The sequence below is a fragment of the Canis aureus genome, chromosome 14 (assembly GCF_053574225.1).
Source record: "Canis aureus isolate CA01 chromosome 14, VMU_Caureus_v.1.0, whole genome shotgun sequence".
Taxonomy (NCBI): Eukaryota; Metazoa; Chordata; class Mammalia; order Carnivora; family Canidae; genus Canis; species Canis aureus.
In genome coordinates this window covers 21,745,938-21,770,893 of record NC_135624.1, presented here as the reverse complement: position 1 = coordinate 21,770,893, position 24,956 = coordinate 21,745,938, and the positions used below count along the sequence as shown (strand labels likewise).

The 24,956-nt window shown below is 41.9% G+C and overlaps 1 protein-coding gene and 1 long non-coding RNA gene across 10 annotated transcripts in view; one reads left to right on the top strand and one right to left on the bottom strand.

Annotated features, from left to right (window-relative positions):
- Positions 1-5,317: 5,317 nt before the first annotated feature.
- On the bottom strand, positions 5,318-14,167 carry LOC144283232 (uncharacterized). 2 transcript variants are annotated; one of them, XR_013351666.1, is made up of 3 exons: positions 13,999-14,167; positions 7,912-8,129; positions 5,318-6,400 (listed from the first exon to the last, which is right to left on the bottom strand). It is a non-coding gene; the product is annotated as an uncharacterized LOC144283232 (long non-coding RNA). The 2 variants fall into 2 exon arrangements; XR_013351665.1 differs by lacking the exons at positions 5,318-6,400; positions 7,912-8,129 and adding an exon at positions 11,737-13,775.
- ENPP2 (ectonucleotide pyrophosphatase/phosphodiesterase 2) overlaps positions 12,141-24,956 on the top strand; it is a 111,473-nt gene continuing 98,657 nt past the window's right edge. For 4 of the 8 annotated variants that reach the window (XM_077847059.1, XM_077847056.1, XM_077847058.1 and 1 more), the window contains exons 1-2: positions 14,271-14,308; positions 14,390-14,603. In XM_077847059.1, coding sequence (XP_077703185.1) covers positions 14,286-14,308; positions 14,390-14,603 — 237 coding nt within the window. In that variant the 5' untranslated portion in view covers positions 14,271-14,285. Of the gene's footprint in view, positions 12,162-13,419; positions 13,571-13,726; positions 13,750-14,206; positions 14,309-14,389; positions 14,604-24,956 lie in introns of those variants that run through there. The other 4 variants (XM_077847057.1, XM_077847064.1, XM_077847063.1 and 1 more) reach the window with 4 other exon arrangements.

Sequence of the window (24,956 nt, the reverse complement as noted above, 5' to 3'; positions counted from 1 at the left end):
TCCAGTTTTATTTAAGTGCAGTGGATCCATTAAAGAATGTATTTTTCAATTGGTCAAACTATTGACTACCTGCTAGCAAGCAAGGATAAAAAACAAAACAAAACAGAAAGATGATTTTGTGTTCTCTTCCTTGTCAATGTGGGGAAACTGGATATAAATACTTCAAAACATACCTAAAAATACATTATGCATAGAACTAACTCACATACCAGGTATTCCTTTTATTGCAGTCTCATGGACATGTCTCCTCTTTCCATCTACAAATTGAAAACTTCTTGAAGCAAGACTGTATCTTAATTACTCCTATCTGCAATACTTAGCATGCCCTATACCAGTTTAACTTATATTCAACAACAACACAAGATGTCATAATGAACAAGATATCTTAAAACTCCTACATTGGTTAGAATTAGACCCAACTATGGGAAACAGGAAATAAAGGCAATAGTTTAAACAAGTAGAAATGTATTTCTACCCCCACATTCAAGATGCCTGTAGGCAGTAGCCAGGGCTCCATTGTGCAAGTGATCAAGACACCTTCTTTCTTATAAACTGCTGAGTATGGCTTCTATTCCAGAATGGCAGCTAGAACTATAGTGATTACATGTAAATTCTAGCAAATTGGAAGAAAGGAAGTGATAAGAATGATGTGCCCTCTCCCTTTAAGAATACTTCCAAGAAATTGCATGTACCACCTCTGCTTATATCACAATAGCCAAAGTTTAGTCATGGTCATAGCTAGCTTCAAAGGAGGCTGGGAGATATAGTCTTTTTCACCTGGGGGGGGGGGGGGCAACAGGTCCATCTACATAGCGATTCAATTACTGAAGGCGGGGGCGGGGTGGGGGGACGGTCAGGAAGAAAACTGGTGGGATCTGATACAATTTCAAGTTCCTGAAAGAAAAGTTTCACTGTAATATTTCAGTTTGTTTGTTTGTTTGTTTGTTTTTAATAGGGGTCAGTAGTCTTTAGTCTCATGATTAAGATTGTAGATTTAGTAAGAAACAGATCTGATTGAACCCTGGCTCTGCCGATGACTGCATGTGTCTGACTTCGGTTAAGGAACTTAACTCATAGGATTGTTGGAAGAATGAAGCCAAAGTCCTGGCACATGTGCAATATGCAATAAATGATGGTGTTTATTGTCATTTTTTTCTTACTAATTTTCCCTTTGAGAAAATGTATATCCAAAAACACATCTACTAAGAGATGTGAGGATTTCATCGTCCTCCAGTCAGCTGGAGGATGCATACATTATAAGGTCAGTCAGCACAGTGCCAAAACAAGCAGTTACTCTTTCCTTCTGATTAAGTTGGCATGGGGAATTGTTTCTGTGAATATTCTGTATATATGGGTCCTGATCCTGTGGCCACACAGGAAATGCCATTACTTATAGATTTCTGTGTGTTTGGGGGCTAGGTGCTCTGGACAAAAATGGCATAGAGGAATTTCAGAATCCTTAAATATATTCCCATTATTAGGTATAATCATAATACATATCTTTTTCCCATATGGAGGAAAACTATAAAGTTGCTTCTACCCCTTCCACCCAATTTCATTGGTTGGTTGGTTGGTTTTTCAATTAGTTGAGCAATGAGGTTGAGCACCAGTTACATGCCCCAACCTTGATGTTTTTATACTTTTTTAAAGACAGGCAAATGGGTTATAGAACCACCTGCAGTGACCTCAGCCTGGGAAAAGACAAAACATACCTCAGGGAGCAAACATTCATTGTGCACTGCTATGTGGCAGGCATTGTACAAAGCACTGATGTCTTGTAGGACAGACAAAATCCAAGACAGAGATGATACCCTGAGAAAGAAGAATCACAGCTTAAGCTCACAAGTCAAGAGAGTTTGTGTATTCATCATTCTACCCATAGTTGGAAAATATACAGAACCCAGAATGGAGAAATTTCTACTGGAGAATAAGCAGGGAAAACATAAGGATATTTGCATTGCTGACTTTATTTTGACACTAATTTTGTGACCCTGATTAGTGTGTTAGCATTTACTGGGTGCTCACCATTGCCAGGAAAGAAGCCAATGCAGTCTGGCTGATTTATAGGGAGCCCAGGACGCCAGCATTGTGCCAACATGGTCCTGAGTGCCATGATTATGTTTTGCGTGACAGCCAGAATCTGTAAAAGGAATCCAGCAACAATTTTCTAATAGAAATCACTAGGAAACTATGATCTGAAACACATTGCATTTTTTTTTAGGCTACAGGCATTTGTTAACATACTATATTCTGACTTGAAAGTTAACATAGTGGAAACCGGATAGTGCTTTGACTGCAGGATTTGGATGTAAATCTCACTGCCTCTTCCACTTCCTCATGATGGTGCAAGAGTTACTTAATGTTTGTTAGCTTCTGTTTCCTCTTCTGGAGGATTTTTGTGGAGATTAACTGGAATGACATATGCAAAACACCAGCGTATTGCCTGGTATGTAGTAGATACTTAATTTAGTTTACCATTTTCCCCTTCACTTGCCTTCCTTGCCCACCAGATTGCTCTCACCAATTACCAAATTCAGTGGGCAGTTTTTAGTGCTTGCCTCATAACCCTTCTCAACATCTGATACTGCTGACTATATATCCTTTCTCGGCACTCTCATTGTTTTTCACAATGCCACTGTCTCTTGTTTTCTTCCTACCTACAATTCTTCCTTGGCTGGTGCAGCTTTCTACACCAGCTGCCGAAGGACTGGTGTTCTCTAGTGTCTATCTTCATCGTCTTACTTCAGCCTGTCTTTCTTGGCAAGTTAATCTATTTCATGGCTCCAGACACCACAGCTTTCAATCTTTGGAGATGTCTAAATTCACACCCACTGCCCTCTTTCTAAATCTTGGTAGTATGTTTCCAGCAGCCTGCTTTGTATCTTCCTCTGAATGTCCCAGTAACTTCAACATGAAAAAGCATGAATTCTTCCCTCTACTAGATTTCCCCTCTCGGCAAATGCAAAGCCATCTATCTACCAAGTTACCTTTCTTTACTAAGTACCCTAATCTTCCATTTTAATCAGCTACAAAGTTCTGTTGACTGAGCTGCAGGATTTTTCCCAGACTTTTCTTCCTCCCCATGCCACCCTAGTCCAGGTTTGCTTTACCTCTCTTCCATTTTCAATGACCATGCTAGCTTTCTAACTGGTTTCCCTGCCTCCCTTCTCTTCCCTCCTCTAGTCTGCCTGTCAAAATCATTAGTCTTGTGTCAATATATTCTCTCCTGCTTAATCAACTTCACTGGAGAAATTCTGGCTAAAACGGGGCAGTAGAGCTGTTTCTACCCCAACTCTGTCTTTTAAAACCAGCTGAAAAAACAGAAAAGAAGGTTTTAGTCTTCAAATAAGTTAGAAAATACTTACAACCCCAAGCTCTAAAAAATAATTGCTGAACACAGTAACATTTGGATTGAACTGAGGGAAGACACTTAGAGTAAATCCACTTTTCCATTGTGATCTCCAAAAAGAGGCAGCAGATTGTTGAAGAGCCAGTTGTGCCTGGAACAGCATTGTGTAGGGTCGTGGGTAGCCAAGGAAAGTGTCCAGGTCCCTGTTCTGCCTTGAGAAGTGTCATGAGAAGCAGAGCCAAGAGAGAATTCTGCACATGTGCCATCTTTACAAGAATTCTCAAAGGAGAGGGTACAGGAGAGATGGTAGGTGGCAATCTTATCAGATATTTACACACAAAACATTTACACACACATATATAAGCAGACGTGTACACACAAAACACTTTTCACATGTGAGGCTTCATATGTGTGCCAGGTGGACCACCTTGCTCTTCTGTCACACAGTTCTTCAGAAAGAAAAAGAAAAAAAAAAGCAGATATATCAAAGGAGATAAAAATAGACCATGGAGTAAAAGTTAGAAATCAGAGGAAGCATTAAAAATAGAAAAAATAATTCAGAGAAAGGAACTAGGAACAAGCGTGGCTATTGTCAATACATTTAAACGGGGGCAAAATCATCTTTGAAAAGAAAGATGCAAAGAATGAATAACAAAATGAAATCCGTATCTGTTACCTTGTAGCAAAATGAACTCCTTATTGATCAGAATTGTAAACATAAAGCGGAAGTCATAAAAGTATGAAAGAAAACATGGGTGGATTTAAAAATAATATTGGAGTTGGAGAGACATTTCTAAGAACTGGATAGAGCCCAGAAGCCATAAACAAAATTGTGTTCAATTTGCCTATTTTCCTAATATATAAAGAGCTCTTATAAATCAGCAAGGAGAAGACCACAAACTAATAGAAGAATTGGCAAGGAAAATAAAAATTCATTCCCAGAGAAAGAAGTACAAATGGTTTATGAACATGTGAGCAGTTGCTCATCTTCACTCAGTGAAAGAATTACAAGTCAAAACAGGAAATTAAAAAAGGTTAACTTACTCGAGTGGCCAAGATTTAAAACTCTGATAACAGAGTAATGTCAAGGATATGTGGAAACAGATACAGTTGTACTCTGGTGATAGGAGTATAAATAAGTACTTTTTCTAATGGATAAGTTGAAAATAGCTCTCAAAAAAAAAAAAAAAAAAAAGAAAATAGCTCTCAGATTTTAAAAGCACATACCTTTTGATCCAGTAATTCTGCTTTTAGTGTTTTTTTTCCCCCTACAGGAATATTGTCACCTATTTCCAAAGATATGAGGATGGATTGCAGCCTTGTTTGTAATAATGAACAATTGGGACCAGTTTAAATATCTACCAGCTAGGAATTAGTTAAATAAAATAAAATATATGCAACAATCTAAAGTGTGGCATACCATACTGCTATTTAAAAAAATGAGGTGAGGGGTGTCTGGGTGGCTCAGTTGGTTGAACATTGATTTTGGCTTGGGTCGTGATCTCAAGGTCAACCCTGTCTTCGGGTTCCATGCTCAGCACAGAGTCTGTTTAAGATTCTCTCCCCCTTCCTCTTCCCCTCCCCCTCCCCTGCTTGTGCTCACTCTCTGAATAAATAAATAAATCTTTAAAAAATAACGATATGAAATTGCATATGCTGAATCCTAAAATTCTTCACAATACATTGCAAAACAGGAAAGAAGCACATACAATGCAGTGTATTAAGTATTCACTCACAGGCAAATTTATGAGAGTATTTATACTGAAAGAGAAGGTATTTATATGTTTTTGTATGGAAGGAGAGAGAATACAGATTTAATGCTAAGGAGTAAATGCAGTAGTGTGGGATAAAACAGATTCATTTTTTATTATATCCTTTTGTGCTGTTTGAACACTTTTAAATGTATGTTTGGTTTTCATAGTGAGAATAGAAAAATGCTAAAAACAAAATATAATAAGAGGCAAAAGAGAAGTTTTCATATCTCTTTAATGTGCCCACATTATTTATTGGCTTAAGTCCAGAAGCTCCATTCACCATGTAAACACTTACCAAACAAACCCAGTTGACCTTGCCCTTCTCATCTCCCAGCCTCTTTCCTTTGCCTCTCCTCTAGCCATACCTAACCAGTTATTGTTTCTTGAGTGCATCATGACCTCAATGTCTTTATTCATTTACGGCTTGTGTATTAAATATCTCTGATTTTATCCTAGGAAATGTTACTTTTCCATTAAAGCCCAGTTCAAATGATGCCTAATCTCTGAGGTCTGACCTGACTGTTCAGACCCAAAATGAGCTTGCTTGTCCTACTTGCTCTCATAGCACTTTCATCTATGGGAGGCCAGATCTGCTGTCATCTCACCAGCGTTGTGAGTCCCAGGAGGACTAGATGAAATTGAGTCTTCTACAGAGCACCTGGATGAGGTCTCCAGTTGCTGTGTAAATTGGAACCATTCCTTTGAGGCTTCCATGAGTGGAGTCTGTGTTCAAGGACAGTTTGGGCTTCACATATGCTTGGGCAGGTCATCATAGAGAAGGAAGGGGCAAGAAGGCTCCAAATACATGTTTGCTAATATCACACACCTGTAAGTGTTTTACATAAATTACCTCATTTGGTCTTCATCCTTCAAAGTAGGTATTATTAGCCTTGTTTTGTAAATGAGGAAATCTGAGGATCAAAGAGGTTAAGTAAATCACCTAAAGTAAATGGTGGAGTTTTGTTTCAAATTTGTGACTTACTGGCTCCAAAGTCTGTGCCTGTTCCATTCGGAAATCTGTTTCTGGAGAGGAAGGGGGATTCAGGATGAAGCAACAGTGTCCTCATTGAGAGGCTATATCTCAAAGTCTCCCTTCTTTGGTAATATGGAGGTGAACATGGACTGGGCTGAGGGCCGGGTTGTGGAGGGTAACCAAAGGAACAGGGCTGCAGAAGATGAGAAAAGTTCAGAATGGCATTAATTTCTAATTTTTTCTCTGTGAAAGTCCCAGATTTGTGGATGTTCTCCTGACCCAGGTCCTGTCCTTCCAAAAGGCCAGCTGGAGTGATTCTGTTTTCTGGAATAACACAGGGAGGACGATGATTAATACTTGGCCAACTTCAGAGTAGGAAATGTGAAACACGTGCCTGTTTGGGGTTCCTTCACATGTTTCTAATCAACCAACCAGATTTCACTTGAATCTTTTATGGCTTCTCTGAAATTTGTAGTGAAATTGCAAGCCAAGTGTAGCCCTGGACCTATTTGTGGTTGCTATAATATCCCCTTTCCTGACTCCTTCCACCACTTAGTGAAAATTATTATTGCAGTAAAATCTCTTAGTCATACTTTCCAGGGGGTTGAAATTTCTTAGCTTGTCATATGGATAAATGTTATATTATGTTAATATAGAGCAGTACAGTTAGATGGGTCTGTGCTTAGAATTTGACAAAACACACAGTTGAAGTTAGAAATTGAGAATTCTGTAAGTAGGATGTATTGCACCTTCAATTCAAGAAACAGTTTGAGTACGTACTCTGGATAAGGCATGTGGGAAAGTGGGTATACAGAGATGGTTTCTACCTTCATTTCATATGAAAGTCCATAACTTAAACTGATCACATCATGAAGTGAATTCATGAATTCCTAGACATCCACCCTTTTAAGTGAATTCTATGAAGGCAGAAAAAATATATAGGTTTAAGATAAATACAGAACAGTAAGTATTAAAGTTTTGGACTCTTCTAGTCAAAATGTGATGTTCATTGGGAACATGAGTTCAAGGTTTTTTTGTTTTTTTAAAAACATATTTATGCATCCATCCATTTATTCATTCACTTCTTTGATCAACAGATAACTATTGATTACCTAGACAAGGTGATTATAGAATACTATGATACAGTCTCTGCTCTCAAGGAAAGGCAGATAAATAGGCAATTATAAGACCGTAGAATGAGTGCTCTGTAATGAAAAAACACATGATGTTTTGATAACACATAATAGGAGCACCTAACAAAGTCCAAGGAGGGTCAAGGAAAGTGATGTTTAAGTGGAAACCAGAAAGAAAATGTGACTTATCTAGATTAAAAGAAGAATGAATAGAAGTTCAAGTGGAGGAAAACATAGGCGAAGGGCCCAAAGGAAGAGAGAGGGGAATTTTGAGATGCTAGTATTGTGGGATTATAGAGCTGAAGTTAGAAGTAGATGTGGTGATGATTATTAGAAAGGTTCTTTAAAAAAACTCCATTGAGTTTATATCAGTTTATAACTTATATAAAACACCTGTGCATATCTAATGTATGTGTTTCAGTGAGTTTGGGTATATGCACACACCAGTGAAAGTAATAAACCTATCCATCACCTCCAAAAGGATTCTCGATAATAAAAGTTCAACAAAGGGGTAGGAAGAGAAATAGAACAAGATTCTGTTTGTCTCCCAAGCTGGCCCCAAATCAGTGCCCCCTACATATTTTAATAGTATAATAACTTTGCCAGAGCCTGACAGGGACATTTATGTTTGTGACAACTTGTTCTGTATTTCCTCCCACTGGAAACATTTTCACGAGGCAATTAAAGAATCTCATTCATTACCTCAAAAAGCAACTTGGGCTTTCACGGTTGTGCAATCACATCAAGTTAAATTTTTACAGGCCCTTGGTTGGCCTGGCGTGGGTGAGATGTGAGCCAGCAGGGCGGGGGTGTGAGAAGTACAGAGACTCAGGCAGTAGTGGCATTAGCTCTATTGCAGATTTTGGTTGGTCTATGTTGACATCCTCAGTCACCAACCAGGGGTGCTTGGAGGGATAGTCCTTGAGTTAAAAAAAAACCATTACATGAACAAAATTATCATTTATATTTTCTCTAGTTTTCTAAACACATTAAAAATCTGTTATTGTAACCAAAGTGGTGGGGAACTATCATAAAAGAGCAAGGTATCAGGCAATTTGAATTCTATCCCCAATGGTTTTCCTACTTAGGCACCAGGACACTTGATAAGACATGACCTTTTCCAGGCCTCATTTCCTTGTCTTAAAATTCCTTTCAGAGTTAAAATCCCATGCTTCTATTAGTGTTTGCATTTTGAAGTATCAGTACCCAGTAGGCTCTCAATATATATCTTTAAAATTAGAGGAATGTCCAGTGTGTGCTTGGCCCAGGGCTGTGAATGGGACACACAAAGATAAATAAAAAAATATCCTTGTGTTTTCGTTGTTCATGGTCATCTACACAGGTGATAACCAGACACTATCTGACCCCTATCCCACAGGAATCACAGGGGACTGTGAGATCACAGAGGGGAGGAAGGAAAGAAAGAGAGACAGTTGTGTAGAATCTGAACAGAGGCTGGCCAGATGTGCAGGAAAGACCATTCAGAGCAGTGAAAGTCAGATAAGGGTCTACCAAGACACTTGATGCTTCACACAAAAGGACAACTGCCCTCGAGCTGGAAGGATAAGTGTGAGACCAGTTGGTAGGAAAATGGTACAGGTTGTCGCTACTTGCTACTGATGATTGTGTCTGATCACGAGATTGGCTACCAAGGGTCAGCCATCAAGTGCTGATTTGAGATGTCCTGAAGAGACACCATAGGAGGGCCTGGCAGAAGGTGCCACAAGCAGGTCTGTATGTAAAAACGGTAGAAGGAAAAGAAATAAGTGGCTGCAGAGTTTGGTCCCTCAGGCCCATGGAGCCTATGACCCCCCACTTGCTAGTGAAACTAACATTTGGTGGGAAGAATGAGATTATTTCTGTTAGCTTCTTATGCCAGGAATGGACCCCCCTTATGCCTATGACCCCCCCCCCCCCTTGCTAGTGAAACAAACATTTGGTGGGAAGAACGAGGTTATTTCTGTTAGCTTCTTATGCCAGGAATGGACCTAACCCACTATCTCCCCCACTTTCCACTAATAATTCCTCTTCATCTGAAGCTAAACTTTGGCCATTGTCCCCTACTCTCATCAAGCACCACACAGATGACCATCTGGCAGTGGGTATGTGCGTGGTGTATGACATTTTCCTAAAATAGTAGCTTGCATTATTTTTTAAAGCACCAGAACCCTCTCTCCACATGCAATTTTGCTTAGAAGAACAATATATAAACAGCTATGGCCAAACCTCAAGAGCTACAATAGCATGAATATTTACCAGGCAGTGATAATGTCTCAAGTGCAGTGACTTGATATACACTTAATATGCATCCCCTCATTCATTCTTAGGACAATACTATGATGTGGTGCTTTTAAGACAAGAATTGGGGTTTTTTTTTTTATTCTCTTTTTAGAGATAAGGAGATAGAGAATGAAGAGTTACAGCTAATGCATGGCAAAGCTAGAGTCTGACCTAGGCCATTGAGGAGACAAGGAGACAAGGCGTCTCCCCAGCTTCCCAACCTCCTACAAGAAGAGTCCTAACACAACCACAGGCAGCAGTATGCCTTCTCTCATAGGATACATGCAAGGAGAGAAGAGGCCCAGAGCTCTGCGAGGACCTTGGGATGACCTGGGAGAGGAGGTGGTATTAAGCCTAAGCTCAAACCTTACCAGAAAGACCAGCAGCAGGTAGCCAAGACGGTGTATGGGTGTCCTAGGTAGAAATAGCAGTATGTGAAAGAAACAGCAGCATGTGAAAGCTTGGAGAAATGACAGCACAGGTGAGTGTGTGGTGGTTTGTATGCCTAGATAATAGACCATTGTGTGGAAAGACCCAAGAGAAGAGGATTGTAAGACAAGGGAGCTATGTGTGACTCCATTCCTTGAATCATTCATTCATCCATTCATTTCTTTATTGAGTATCTCCTATGTGTAAGACAGAGGTTAGGTCAGTGGTCTTAAGGTGGGCTTTTAGAATTGCCTGGAAAGCTTACAAAAATTGAGAGGTCACAGCCCAAGACTGACTGGTCTTAGGGTGCTTTGGGCATCAGAATTTTTCAAAGCTGAATTCTATTTGCAGTCAGCATCAGAAACCAGTAGGCTGTATAATGGAGATGAAAAAAAAAAAGATTACAGCAAAGTTGGTCATGGCGCTTAGGAGTTTACAGTCAACAAATGATTTCTGAGGGCCTAATAGGTACACCTTGGTGACTGGGAATACAGCAGTGAATAAGAGTCCCAGATCTCATAAAGGTTCAGACTAGTGGGACAAACAGAAAAAAGGCAAATAGAGGAGACCCTCATTACAGTGTGAAATAAACGAAAAGAAGTAAATAAAGATTAACAGCAATGAGGGAGAGGCTGGTTCCTTAGATTGGTCAAGGATGATTTCTTTGAGGTGACCTTAAGCTGGGTTCTAAAGGAAAAAAAATGACCTTACAAGATTCATGAGAAGTATGTTCCAGGCAGTGGATGTGTGTGTTTGTGTGTGTGTGTTCATTGTGGTTGTTGTTATAAGGAACAGGCACGTATTCAAACCACATTAGGAAAAAAAAGAGTTCATTGTATGGAAGAGACTTGAATGTGTTTATAGGTTATGGTGTTTTATTTATCCATTTATGCCCAGTATTCAAAGGTGCTGACTGCATGTAATCGTTGTTTTATAAATGTTTACTGAATGCATGAACTAATGAAATCAGTAGAGAAGAAACTGAAAGATAGGGTGATGGTTGATCAAAGAATGTTCCAGAGGAAATGGGAAGAGGGGGATTCCAAAGTACACAGAAGGAGGGGCACCTCTGAGGTGGGAGGGAAGGAGCTGGGGCAGGAAATACATTTTCTAGTTCAGAGACAGGAAGTATTGGGGGAGACAGCACTTTTGGGGGGCAGGGGGAGGTTGTTTGCTCAGAGGGAGCCAGGTGGGAGTGAGTTCAGAGTTCTGAGGAGGTGGGAAGAGTGACTCTGTGTTACTGGAGAGGTGGGATGATCAGGGACATTTGGAAAGATCCCAAGTGTGGGTGTGGGCGCCCAGCCGAGGCTGCAGACCACACCTCAATGGCGGTACCAGTGGACATGGCTGTGTGGTGACGTGTGGCGCTAGCGGACAACTACATCTCAGGGGTTTGCAGATAGATGGGTACGACAGTGGTTCCGGACAAGGAAATGAACACACTTAGGGTTCAGAGGGAGAGAAAGATTGAAACTGATATCAGAGTCTAGACTGGGCCATTAAGGAAGTCATGTCGAAGAGCTGAAAGATAACCAGGGGAGGGTACAAAGGACAAACCTTCATGAGTCAAAGGCCCAAAATGTGGTGGCCAGAAGGGAATGAGGGAACAGGAAGGGACAGAGCTCCTTGTTTTCCCCTTATTTTCTCCATGGTAGGCTCTGTGCACATCAAAGTACTACAAAATATAGCAAGAGCTACATTCATCGAGTGCTACTGTATATTGGAAGAAAAGTGGAGAGTTTTACCTACATAATTTCACTTCATCCTTATAGCAGAAAGCATAACCCCCATTTTACTGATGAGAACACTGAGGCACAGTGAGGTTAAATAGATTGCTCCTGTTTTCGTAGCCAGGAAGAAGAAACAGCAGGTGTCCGATGAGGCTAATGCCTATAACTTCCAAGTTAGGTTGATACATATTTTTTTTCTTGTAGAACAATATATGACTCCTGCATCCTTTCCAGATAAGCTGATAACGCAGGCTGGCTGTATTAACCCATTCATTTGGCACTGCAGGATGAGGTCCAGACTCCGCAGAGTGATACAGGAGGCTGGGCAGAGTCCAAACCCACACCCTCCTCTCAAGACTCGGCCTCCCACACCCGGTGCGTCTGCCTGCAGGTATTATTTTCAGTTGCCTGAAGCACTGGGACAGCTTTTGTAGGTGGTGGTGTCTGGCTCAAGTGAGGACCTTCCCCCTCTTCTCCTCCTGGCTGACTTCTTACCGTCCTTCCAAAATGAGTGTGAGTATCACCCCCCTTCCCCCTTTCCTAAGCTGAGAAAAAAATGCAGACAATACCACCTGACACACCAGGTGGCTCCAGGGCCTCTCTGTAGACCATCATAGCTCTTCTCCGCACACAAAAAAATTGTGGGATACTGATTCCTTGTCCAGGGCTTTCCTCCAAATCCCACACCCTCATCCCCTTTCATCATCTGGAAGGACCCGGAAAAGGGGGGGGGGACAAGCTCTGATCATCACTAGTGATGGACTCTTGTAGCACCCTAAGGACACCCTGGAGTTTGCACCCATACCTCGAAGTGGCCAGGCTGCTTCCCGTAGCCTCCTTTTAGCAGCCGCTCTAAAGGAAAAATATAGTCAATGTTTAAAAAGTACTCAATAAATTTGAGACTTCTGTGGGTATCACAAACCAAAACAGCTATTCTATTAGAACAATACCTAACACTTTCGTAATTGAAAAATTAAAATAGCTGTAGCCACTGCTACTTCATACTGTATGTTGTAATTACGCGTGGCAGCGTGTTTCTGTGTTGTAATCGACTTCGAGTTGTGGGCCACCCAGCAGGGAGGTGCGTGCTTTGTGCAAGTGGACAGTATGCCAATTTGGAGGACCTGGGTTTCACTTTCTGGTTGGGTGATGGGGCCAATACCCTCTTTCCCTGGAGCTTCTCTTTCTTTCGGGGTAAAAATGGCAGGAACAGGGGAGCCTCCCCTGCATTGTCTGAGAGGCCAGATGACAGCACGGTTGTGAAAAGCGCCCTGTGCGCGGTCGCCTGCCCTCCAGGAGGGGGGAACATGGTGGTGATATTCCCGGGAAAGTCAGAGCAACTTCCACCGTAGACGCTGCCCAGCAGCAGCAGCAGCAGCAGCGCAGCGGGAAAACTCGCGCAGCAAAACCCTTTTGGAAGAAGCAGGGGAGGACTCCTAGGGCAGGGAGGGAGGCGGAGGGAAGGAAGGAAGGAAGGAAGGAAGGAAGGAAGGAAGGAAGGAAGGAAGGAAGGAAGGAAGGAAGGAAGGAGAATCGCAAATCAAACCTCGTGGAGACTCTCCTTGAAAGGTTACGGGATGAAAAATTAACTTGGCACGGCTGGGGGTGGGAGTGCGGACGGCTGCCCCGGGTGCCCCCCGTCTTCAGCCCGCGGACACTTTTCCTTCCCCAAAGCCATTTTAGTCAAAGGTCATGTGTGAGTCTTGTCAAAGGCCAGCTTCCAATGGAATCATTGTCCCCCGGGACAGCGGCCCCCTGACTACATCTGCATTGGAGAAATCCCAAAAGCAAACGGCCCAGTGCAAACAAGAGCAGCCCGGGGCGGCCGTCCCGGGGCAGAGCTCACAGGTCTGCCGGCCCCGCCGCAGAGGCCGCGCCCGCAGCGCCCAGACGCCCGCAGCATGACCCGCCGCGCCGATCGGGTACGGTAGGCGCCTCTCCCTCCCCCGCCGCCGTCCTGGGGCTCCCGAGCCCGATCCGGAGCTGCCGGAAAGAGGTCCCCGTTGGGCTGCGTTCCCGTGCACTCGGCTGGAGCGATTTCCAGGCGCGCAGGCTGCAGAGCTTAGCTCGTTGCGAGGTCTCCTTGCCAGGGAATGTTTGGGTTTGTGAACACTGCGTCTCTCGTTTCTGCAAAACGAGCCGGGGGAACGCGCGGGGAGGGAGCGCGGACGGATCTCGGTTCACCCAAGGCTCGAACCCGTGCCAAGTGGGAGCCCTACCCGGCGCCGCACCCACCCACCCCCACCCACCCCCACCCCTGCTCCGCCCCGCGCTGGGCACAGCCAGGCCCAGGGGGCTGCGACTGGTCTCCTCCAGGGCCGCGCCACAGGCTCCGCGGGGTGCTTATTACCTGCTGCCCAAGGGCTTTGCAGGAAGGATGGGGATTTTCGAAGCCCTCGGTGTCAGTCACGTTCTCTGGGATCCTACTGCCGTGCCGCAGAGGGCCGGGGCCCCTCCCGGGCTCCACTAGGGAAAGATTTGATTGGCGTGCACGCAGCCGGGGCAGCCAGTCCTTGGGCCCTTTGTACTGCACTATTTGAACAAGTCTTTCAAACGGATCTGGCTAATTTTGGATGAGGGTTCGAGGGAGCCTGGGGTCTCAGCGGAGCAGGGGGTGCTTTGGATCCGGACTTGGAAATGTCCCAGGGCAAGCAGAGCAGGTGGGGAGGATCGGAAGGGGCAGGCGGTGGGTCAAAGGGTTTCCATTGCCGCGCTGCCACGCTCTGGTTTCATTTTAACAGGTTAAGCCCAGAGCCATTTCTCACTGATAAAGGGAATGAAAACAAAAGCCTTTCTAGCGCTCAGCGGGACGGAGAGAGAAGCCGGTGGTGGTATCCGTGTGTGTGTGTTTATCGCACCCTCGGCTCCACAGAGGAGAGACGAGGCGCTCCGCACTTGAGTTCATTAGATGTTAATTGCGCTTCTGCTCTTCCCCCACCAAACTTCTGGAAAGAGGTGGGTGTCGCCGGCGGTCTGCACTCCCTCGCTACCCAGGTACCGCGTCCCACCCCTTCAGCTGGCAGCTACCCTGCGCTTCCGAAAGCCAAAGCTTGGTCAGGGCCCCCAAACACCTCTCTGAACCGTAGAGCGAGTTCAGCTTTCTCCTGGCTTCTCTGCCTCAGTTCCAGCACGTTGGTGGTCCCCTCTCCCACCCGCTCTCTATCTCATGACTCTCTCCTGGACTCCCTCTGGCATCCTTGGTGCCCATTTCATGCCTCTAAAGGTCTTCCCTTTTCAGCAGCAGTGTGGGCACATCCCTCCGTTCCTTGATCCTCTTTCCTTTTCGTCCCATTTCCAAGGAAATGTCATCCACTCCCATGGCTGCCACCATCACATGCAACTCTATGGCTTATCCTGGTCTTTCTCCTAAATACCAACCTTTTGTAAGGGACATCTCCACTTTGATGTCCCGGGGAGCACCTTAAAACCATCATGTTCAAAACAAAATTTGTCTTCTCCCTCCTTCTCCTAGGCCCGGTCCTCCTCTTCCATTCGCTGCTACTCAAATGGCATGCCCACCATCCAAGCCAGACACAGCAGACTCATCCTAAGTGGCTTCCTCTCTTTCATTCACACCTGGTGGGTCACCAGGTCTCTACCTGCACCGAGTCTCTCTTTTACCCACTTCATACAATTCACATACATCCCTGCCTCTCCATCTGACTTGCCACTGTTTTAGTCAAAACCTGTAACACCCCAAATTCCATTGTAGTCAAAATTTCCCACTGGTAGGCCAGGACTACCCATCCCACACCCTCTATCTGGTCACTGTACCATGTCCAATGATCTCTCTAAAATGCAAATATCATCATACAGATCTTTTTGGAAAAGTCTTCAGTACAGTCCTATTTTTCCCTGTTGAGTTGGTGTGCACAGGTCCTCCACGACTTGCCTTTTACCCTCCCCTGCAATCTCATCTCTTATCCTGCACTTCCTCTCCACATTTTATGCACATTGTTTGCAAATTTAGGCATATTAAACTATTTACGAAACATGACTTTCCTCCTTGTCCTTCTCTTGGGTCTGTGTCTATATTTTTCCTCAGAGACTCAGCCGAGAGCTACTTTCTCTTGGAAACTACCCAGACCATCTGCTCCCCATCTTCCGGAATGGGTTAGGTGGCCCTCCCATATTCTTCCAGAGCTTACTTTATTCCTTCTGTTAGAGCATTTACCATTCCTTCTTGCACACATCTATTTTTTTTTTTTTTTTTTTTGTCTGTCTCCTCCTGGCCCGTAAAGTGCTCTAGGGCAGGGATCAGCCCTTTTTCTTAGCATCCTGAGAGCCTATAACCTGGCCCCAACTGGGATGCTCAGTGAATGAGTGTGAATTCTTGTGAAGTTCTTGTCAGTGACTATTATGTTCAGGCATTGAATAGGGTGATAGAGATACAATCTATAAATACAGGATGGTAAAGGGTGAAGAGCGAAGTTCACCCATGATTATCAGGAAAAGGCATAGTCTTCACCTTTTTAACAAAGGAAGGGTTTAGACTTTCTGAGTATTTGAGATAATCCCCCACGTCTCCAGTTCTACTAGCTCTCTCTCCAATCCACGTCTCAACTAATGAGTTTCTCTGATTGCTACCTGCATGTATCCTAACCTTGTTCCAGACCAGTTTTGCTTTGGCTTTGTGAAGGTGAAGGAATCCTTTCAGCAGGAACCTGCCATGGAAAGAAGGTCCTGAAGGCCAAGATAGGTGGGCTTCTAGGAGAGCCTTTTGATAGGCTGCTACCAAAGATACAAGCTGGTATCTTCCGAAACCAGAGGAAGTCTGCAAGGCCTCAGAAGGGCCCAATGGATGAGATCTTTAAGGGTGACTTGAGTGTGGTAGGGGCTTGGGGAGACTAGAGAGGAGAAAATGCAGCTTTGGTTTTCCAAAGAGAGAAATATGTGCATCCAAAATTCTAGACAGAGGTTGAGTGATGATTAAATTCTATAGAGAGCTATTGAAACTCAAGTTGTTCTTGTTTGGGGCCATGGTTCTTTTGAGATTTGGATGAACATTACTCTTCTCAGCAAAAATGGACAATATACAGCACAGGACACTTTCTGTAAGCTTTTAGGAGGTTCATACAAGTCCACTCTTAGATTCCTTTCAGTTGACATGAACTCAGGTTAAGAATCTCTAGTCAAAGGTGAAAAAAAAAAAAAAAAAAAAAAGTCTCTAGTCAAAGGATTAATTCATTCCACAGATATTTGGGAGGGTAGGTGGTGATTAGTAGGAGCCAGCATACATCTAATTAAGCATATTTTCTCTTTTGAGAGAATCCCAGTGTAATGTGTGGTATTGAATGTGAAGTCACAGGACGTGGGCTCACATTCCTGCTCCGGCACTTGCTAGTTGTGTGACTTTCTTTCTGAGTCATAGTTGTATTAGGTATTGAAAAGGGATAATAGGTGTCAGGAATTTTAACTAAAGTAAAGCACCTGGAATATGGTATACCTAATTATGATCAACCAATTCAAAACCTTGATTTCAGGAAGGGCCCAGATCTTACAATCTTCTTCTGGATTAGAAGGATGCATGTGAGCTAAATTAATACCTGGTTGAATGCATTTGTTAAAGGCTATTGGACTAATGGGTGGATGTCTTTAGTGGTATGCTGTGGGCTCTGTCCTTATCCCTCTTTTATTCAATATCAGTGATATCTACGAAGGCATAACACATTGATCACATTTGCTTAGAAAAAAGCATAAGGGTTAAGAGTCCAAAAGCTATCAATCAGTCGTAGTCTATTTTGGCTTTCTATGTTGTGGGGAAGTATGCAGAAATAGATATAAAATGTGTTGTGCATGGATCATAACAGTCAATTGCAAATCATTGGGTGTATCTGTGCAAGAGAGAGAAGAGCAAGAAAGGGGTGGAAGAGTAAGAGGTAGAGAGAGGAAGAGGAAGAGAGAGCGGGGAAGAGAGGAGGGTTAGAGGGGCAGGGGGCAGGAAGTGACAGAGAGAGAAAGTTTAAGATAAAAGCCATGGCTTCATATAGTGGAGGTTTAGGAGTTTAAACTGACAATAAAATCAATAGTGAGAAGTTTTCTCTAAAATGTTAGGTTTTACATCTTACACTGTTGGTGGGAATGCAAGCTGGTGCAGTTGCTCTGGAAAACTGTGGAAGTTCCTCAAGAAGTTAAAAATAGAGGTACACTATGACCCAGCAATTGGGCTACTGGGTATTTACCTCAAAAGATACAAATGTAGTGAAACGACAGGACACCTGTACTCCAATATTCATAGCAGCAATGTCCACAATAGCCAAACTGTGGAAGGAGCCACGATGTCCTTTGACAGATGAATGGATAAAGAAGATGTGGTATATATATATATATATATATATATATATATATATACATACATATACACACACAATGGAATATTACTCAGCCATCAGAAAGGATGAAATACCTACCATTTACGTGGACGTCTATGGAATAGGAGGGTGTTATCTGAATGAAGTAAGTCAATCAGAGAAAGACAATTAGCATATGGTTTCACTCATATGTGGAATATAAGAAATACTGAAAAGGACATAAGGGAAGGAGGGGAAACTGAGTGGTAAAAAATTAGAGAGGAAGACAAACCATGAGGGACTCAACTCTGGGAAACAAACAAAAGATTGCAGAAGGGGAGGTTGGTGGGGGATGGGGTAACTGGGTGATGGGCACTAAGGAAGGCACATGATGTGATGAACACTGGGTGTTATACTATATGTTAGCAAATTGAATTTAAATAAAATTTAAAGAATGTTAGGTTTTATTTAAAAAGGTATAGAATAGAGAAAATGAAAGGTGACAGTCATTCTCCTCTGTGTTGTGCAGACTATATCAGAATAATTGTATTTAGTTCTGGTTGATACATATGAATCCATGAATACATTAGCATATGTTATATACCAATCATTGTACCAGATGCTGAAGATAATGGGGCTAAAAGAGACAGACTTGCTTTCATGGAGTTCACAGTATACCAAAGGTACTAGAAGAATAAGCAGATAATTTAAATTCAATGTTAAACTTGCTTTAATAGGGGAAATTTAGGTCTCTGTGGAACCACCTTACAAGGCATATTTAATCCAGATTTAGCAGGACCAGGGTAGCCTTTTTAGAGGAAATCAAGTTTAAAGTGAGACCCAAAGGCTGGGCAAAGATTCTCAAGGTCAAAGTGGTAAAGTGAAGTGAGTTCCAACCATAGGTTGGACCTTCAGTAGGCAGAGAGCAAGAGGTCCCTTCAAGGGACTGAAATAGGTGTTGCAGGGGGATAAGGGAATGAGAGAGATGAGATTGAGTGGTGATAGGGGCTAGACCTTCATGTAGTGGAGCTGTAATTGATCCTTAGGAGAACAGGGAATCATTAAGGCTATGAGGAGGGCAGGGTCCCCATCAGTTTTGTGTTTTGGAAAGATCATTCTAGCTGCAGAATGGACAATGGATTGGAGGGATGGTTAATGAGAGGGAGGTGTTGTGGCAATGTAAGCAAGTGAGGATGGTGGCCCCTACCCCCATGGTAAGGGGAAGAGGACAAGAGTGGAACAATTCAAAAGCTAACTAGGAGATATAAAGCAAATAGTGAACTGCAGGAATGTGTTGGGAAGGGTGGCTGCAGGACATCTGCCTACCAAGCGGAAGATCGAGAGGACTATGATGTCTATCTTTACATCCTTCACTCTCATGTAGAAGTGAGATTGGCATTGCACTCATTTCTCTGAGATGGCAGAGCTGGGCCAAATGGGTGGGAGAAACAGGGAGATAAATTTCAGCTCAGTACAAGGAGGAATTTTCTAACAGAACTCTTTCAAGGCAATGAGCATTTTGTCATAGAGATATTTGAACAAAAACACTTGGTAACTATTCTTGGAAAAGTTGGAGAGGCAGGAAGAGAAGTGGCCAGGCTGGATGGGCACTCACATTTCCTTCCAACTCCAAGATTCCAGGATTCTGTGTGTAAGGTTCTAATCTCAGCTTGGCATTTAAGGGCCAGGGTGATCTGGGCCTTTGTAGAGCGGCCATAGGTCCCGGTTTCCCTGACCAGTCCTAATGTAAGCCTGCTGTCTCCCGGTACCTATTGAGAATTCCCACATTCACTGTCAAAGGGTCTTAATTTGAACAATAAAATTTCTGACGATTCGTCCCCCTGACTTAATATTCCTGCCTGGTCTGCTGGCATCCTATTAGAAAGCCTAAGAACTACGCATACTGAACTATATTTGTTACTTTCAGGGAAGAGTCAGCATTTTGCTGCTTGTTTGTTTACTTTTGCCTTTTCTTATATCAGAAACATCCCTCCTCTGTCCAGCCTATTTACCTCATTGAGAATATACTTTTTGAGAATATACTTTTTCATCAAGGCCTGACCTAAATCAAATGTTGAGTCCTTCATTAAGGCCTCCTTTAACATCTTAGGCTGCATGATAGTGTTGAATACATAATTATTTTTATATTTATTTGGTCTCCTTCTATTATCCCCTAGGAGTCCAATACTCCTAGTCCAAGTCCAATAAGATCTTGAAACAGACAGTAACCCTATGGTATGAATAGTGCTATGTCTAAGGTAAATGCCTTTCAGAAGGAAATAAGTGAGGCATGCATTTTATTGGAAAAAGTTATATAAAGAAAGTACCAAGGAGGAACAAAAAATTGTCTACAATATCAGGATTTAGAAATAAGTATATTAACACATGGGTAAATACCCACCTATACCTTTATGCGCATGTAGCATTAAAATCAGAATCATGCAAATCTTTCTGTAACCTATTTTTCACTTAACATACCAAGAGTATTACTTCATGACATTATATATTTTTCAAAAACATAATCTTCAATGGGTGCATTATGTTCCATTTTGCTGCCTCATGATTTGTTTAACTCCTCTTGGTGGATATCAGACTGTTTCTACTTTATTGATGGTACAAATAATGTTATGATTATCCCCTAAGACATATGTCCATGTACCCATACATCTGTTCTTTATGGGATATTTTAAATTTCTAAAATGACAGGAGAGTTTATGACTAAAATAAGGATACTGAGTTGCTATGAAAGTAAGAATTAAAGAAAGGCCTAATTTTACTTTACTTTTTTTTCTTTTTAAAAAAGATTTTAGAGAGAAAGAGAAAAAGAGAGAGAGTGAGGGAGCACATGCGGGGCAGGGAAGAGGGAGAGAGAGAATATCCAGCAGACTCTCCACTGAGCATGGAGCCTGACATAGGCCTTGATCTCAGAACTCTGAGATCATGACCTGACCCAAAATCAAGTCAAACTTAAGCCAATGGAGCCTCCTAGGCACCCCCAATTTTACTTTTAAAAATTTCATTCCAATTCCATGTTATATAGATGTACAATATATAACATTTTTTATATGTGTGTATATACTTACTAGCTTTTTTTAATTTAATGAAGGCATCTGATTTGGAAATGTGTCAATAACCAGCAAGCTTGATGCAGAAGTGAGAAATAGCCAATAGATATGTTTCTTAAAGAATTGAGTCTGAAGTCTAAAAACTTCAGCACTTCTGTCAGTGTAACAAATTTTTATTCCCAAGCTAAATAAAAGGAAAAATGATGAGATGTATGTTACAGGATAAAGATAATTCTCTAAAATGAAAGACACTGCCTAATGTTTCACTATCTAGAGAAGATATATGAGTGGCCGTGGCTTTAGATCTTTATTCTGAAGCAAATAATTTATCAACTTAGACACTCAGCAAGCAGGTAGGTCTCCATTGTAGAGTGAAATATTTTCATTTGAGAAGCAGACCTTGGTTAGGAAACACCGTGAATCAGTTTGGTGATTTTTTAACAAGGTAGATGAAAGATGTTGTTATGGGTTAAATTATCTCTCTCCCTTGACCCCTAGTTGAAGCCCTAACTCCGAGTACCACAGAGTGTGACTTTATTTGGAAATTAGGACAGAATTAATAGACTATATATATATATATGAGATAAACTATATCTCTATCTTTCTATCAACTAGATAAACTATATCTCTATCTATCTATCAACTATATAGAATTATTATAGGAATTGGCTCACATGATTATGGAGGCCAAGAAGTCCCAAGATTTGTTGTCTGCAAGCTGGAGAATTTAGAAAACTGGTAATGTATTTTAGTTTTAGTCCAAAGCATGGGAGGCTGATGGTGTAAATCCCAGTCTAAGTTCAGAGGTGTGAGAACCAGGAGCATAGATATGTGAGGGCAGAAGAAGATGGATGTCCCAGCTCAAGCAAAAAGAGCAAATTTGCCCTTCCTCCACTTTTTTGTTCCATTCAGGAGCTCAGTGGATTGGATGATGCATTGGTGAGGGTGATCTTTACTCAACTGACTCAAATGCTCAGATGCTAATCTCTTCCGGAAACACCCTCATAGACATACCCAGAAATGCTTTACCAACTATTGGGGCATCCCTTAGTCCAATAAAATTGGCACATAAAACTAACCATCACAGAGTCTTCACAGAGGTAATAAGTAAAGTGAGGTTATCAGGGTGAGTCCTAATCCAATAGGACTGGTGTAGTTATAAAGAGGGGAAATTTGACCCAGAGATACATATAGAGGGAAGAGAATGGGAAGAAACATGGGGAAAATATGGCTATCTACAAAGCCGAGAAGAGAGTCCTAGAAAGATCCTTCCCTCACAGCTCTCAGAGGGAACCAACCCTGCCGACACCTTGATTTTGGGCTTCCAGCCTCCAGCACTGTGAGTCAATAAATTTCTGTTACTTAAGCCATTCAGTATGTGATACTTTGTTATGGCTTACTACAGACTTAAATTAATACAGATTTCATGAACACTTAATTCCCCTGGCATGGTTTCAGCTGGTAACACTCAATACATTATTTTGCTCTTTGGTCACCAGAGATCCTGCTGTTATTTACAGGAATGATAGATGATAGTGTATTGCTGGTCCCAGTTAGCAAAGCATTTCCATATCCATCATCTCCTTTGATCCTGACCAAAGAGAAAAGATGATAATTCTTATAACTGCTTTAGGGATAGGAATTGGAAGTTCAGAGAGATTCAAGACTGCACAGGTTGGAAGTGGTAGAAACTCAAAAATAGACCTTTTGATACTAAATGCTGTACTATTAATTAAAACACAGTGCTTTTCGCCTTCATGGACATGTCAAATATCATCTTTTGTCTTTAAATTTTGAAAAGACATGGGTTGTGACATGCTGAGCCACATTTCTTTTTTTTTTTTTTTTTGTCTTCTAAATCCCCTGAAAAGATTTTATAATCCTACTTGTTGGAAGATATCTGATGCCTGGAGGCACCTACTCCTCCCACGTCTTCATTATCAAATATTTATCAGGAATTTAGACGCCTATGTTTATGTGTGCAGAATATTTCTTCTCCACTCAGAAGCTTTGTTTACTGACAAACCGGGCTTTCTTAGTACACAGTTTGATTGCTGACAAATCCAATGGCAAAACTTTGGACGTGTTGGATATAATTGGGTTTTTCCATCATTAATACTGCTCAGATATTAATTCAACAGAGTGATGTGAGGGGTGCCTCACAGTTTCCAGAAGCTGCTTGACTTTAATCAGCAGGAACAAATGCAAGATTATTGCACTTTTTTCCTTGGGTGACCTAAGCTTGTTCTTGGCATCTGTGAGTGCAGAGCACTGGTTGTCTCATAGTGTTTCAGTGGCTTCTACCCAGGGGACTTATTAGTTTTGAACCTTGGGGATAATTCCATAAGAATGTAATTCTTTTCCTCCCTGAAGGAACAAAATGTTGCTTGTGTTGGGTTATTCTTGTTATGTGACAAAAAAAAAGTGGCTTTGAAATTGTGGGATCATAGAGGTCCATAGGTAAGGTTGTCAGATTTAGGAAAAAACAGACAAGCAAAACAAAACAAACAGCAGTAACAACAGAAAACCCCAGGATTCCCCAGATTTCATTTTCAAATAGTCAATGAATACTTTTTTAGTTTAAATATGTCATAAATATTGAAAATACTAAAAAACTATTGTCTCTGAGAGCCCAACCTATAAAGTAATATTAGGGGTAGAGTGTTGGTAATTTTCAATATTTCAAAAAAGTCTGTGAAAGTTATACATTTAACCAAGTGAGGCTTCAGAGATTTCCTGACAATGTTAAATTTACTTGATTTTGGTTGGGATTTTTTTTTGACCCAACTTGAAAGCACTGGTCATCTCATGCTGAAACCATAATTATACTATCTTTTTTGATGACATGTATTCTAAGGATCATGCACAGCACATACATCCTCTCGTGTAATCTTCAAAACCAAAAGTTGGCAAACTATAGCCTGTAGGCCAAATCTGGTTGCTGCCTATTTTGTAAATAAAATTTTATCGGAACACAGTTAACCTCCTTTGTTTCTGTAAAGTCTGTGAATGCTTTCACACTGTAATAGCAAGTTGAGTAGTTTTGATAGGAATCATTGCATTGGCCTGCAAGACCTAAAATATTTATGATCTGGACTTTTACAGGAAAAGTTTGCCTGAACCTGCCCAAAACTACCCTTTGAAGGAATGACTGTTATACTCATTTTTAGAATGAAAAAAAAAAAGTTAAGATCTGAAGAGGTTAAATGACCTGGCAAGGTCTTACAGCTCTTAGGAGGCCAGGGCCATATGCACAAATGACTGGGGTGTCTCACAGTTCTTAGAATTTGACCCAAAGTCTGTTGAATTCCAAAACCTCTACTCTTTCTACAGCTGATCTGAAGGCTGATTGTAGATTACATTTGTTGTAAATGGGCATAACAATGGGGAAACTGATTTGTGATTTCTTATTAAATGCTTTTCGTCTCAAAGACAAGGCAGACGGGATGGGTTGTGGTTAAGCGCTCAGGCTCTGTTTAAATCCCATCTCTACTGCTTCATTTTTCTGTACCTCCATTTCTGCCATTCATAAATTACAGATGATAATAGTATCTATATGCATGATTGTTACTCAGGTTAAATGAGATGATGTCTAAGAAGAAATTAGAAGAGCACATGACATTCAGTCCACATGACATTTGCTACTTTTATTTCCAATAACTATTATTTCTTTTCTTTTTTTTTAAAGTTTTTATTTTTATTTATTCATGAGAGAGAGAGAGAGAGAGAGAGAGAGAGGCAGAGACATAGGCAGAGGGAGAAGCAGGCTCCATGCAGGAGCCTGATGTGGAACTTGATCCCAGGTCTCCAGGATCACACCCCGGGCTGAAGGCAGCGCCAAACCGCTGGGCCACTGGGGCTGCCTCAATAACTATTATTTCAAAGTAGGGGTTAAAAAAGAATTTGGAAAATTTGGGAACATCTGCCATGGTTGGTAGACAGATCACCTCAAC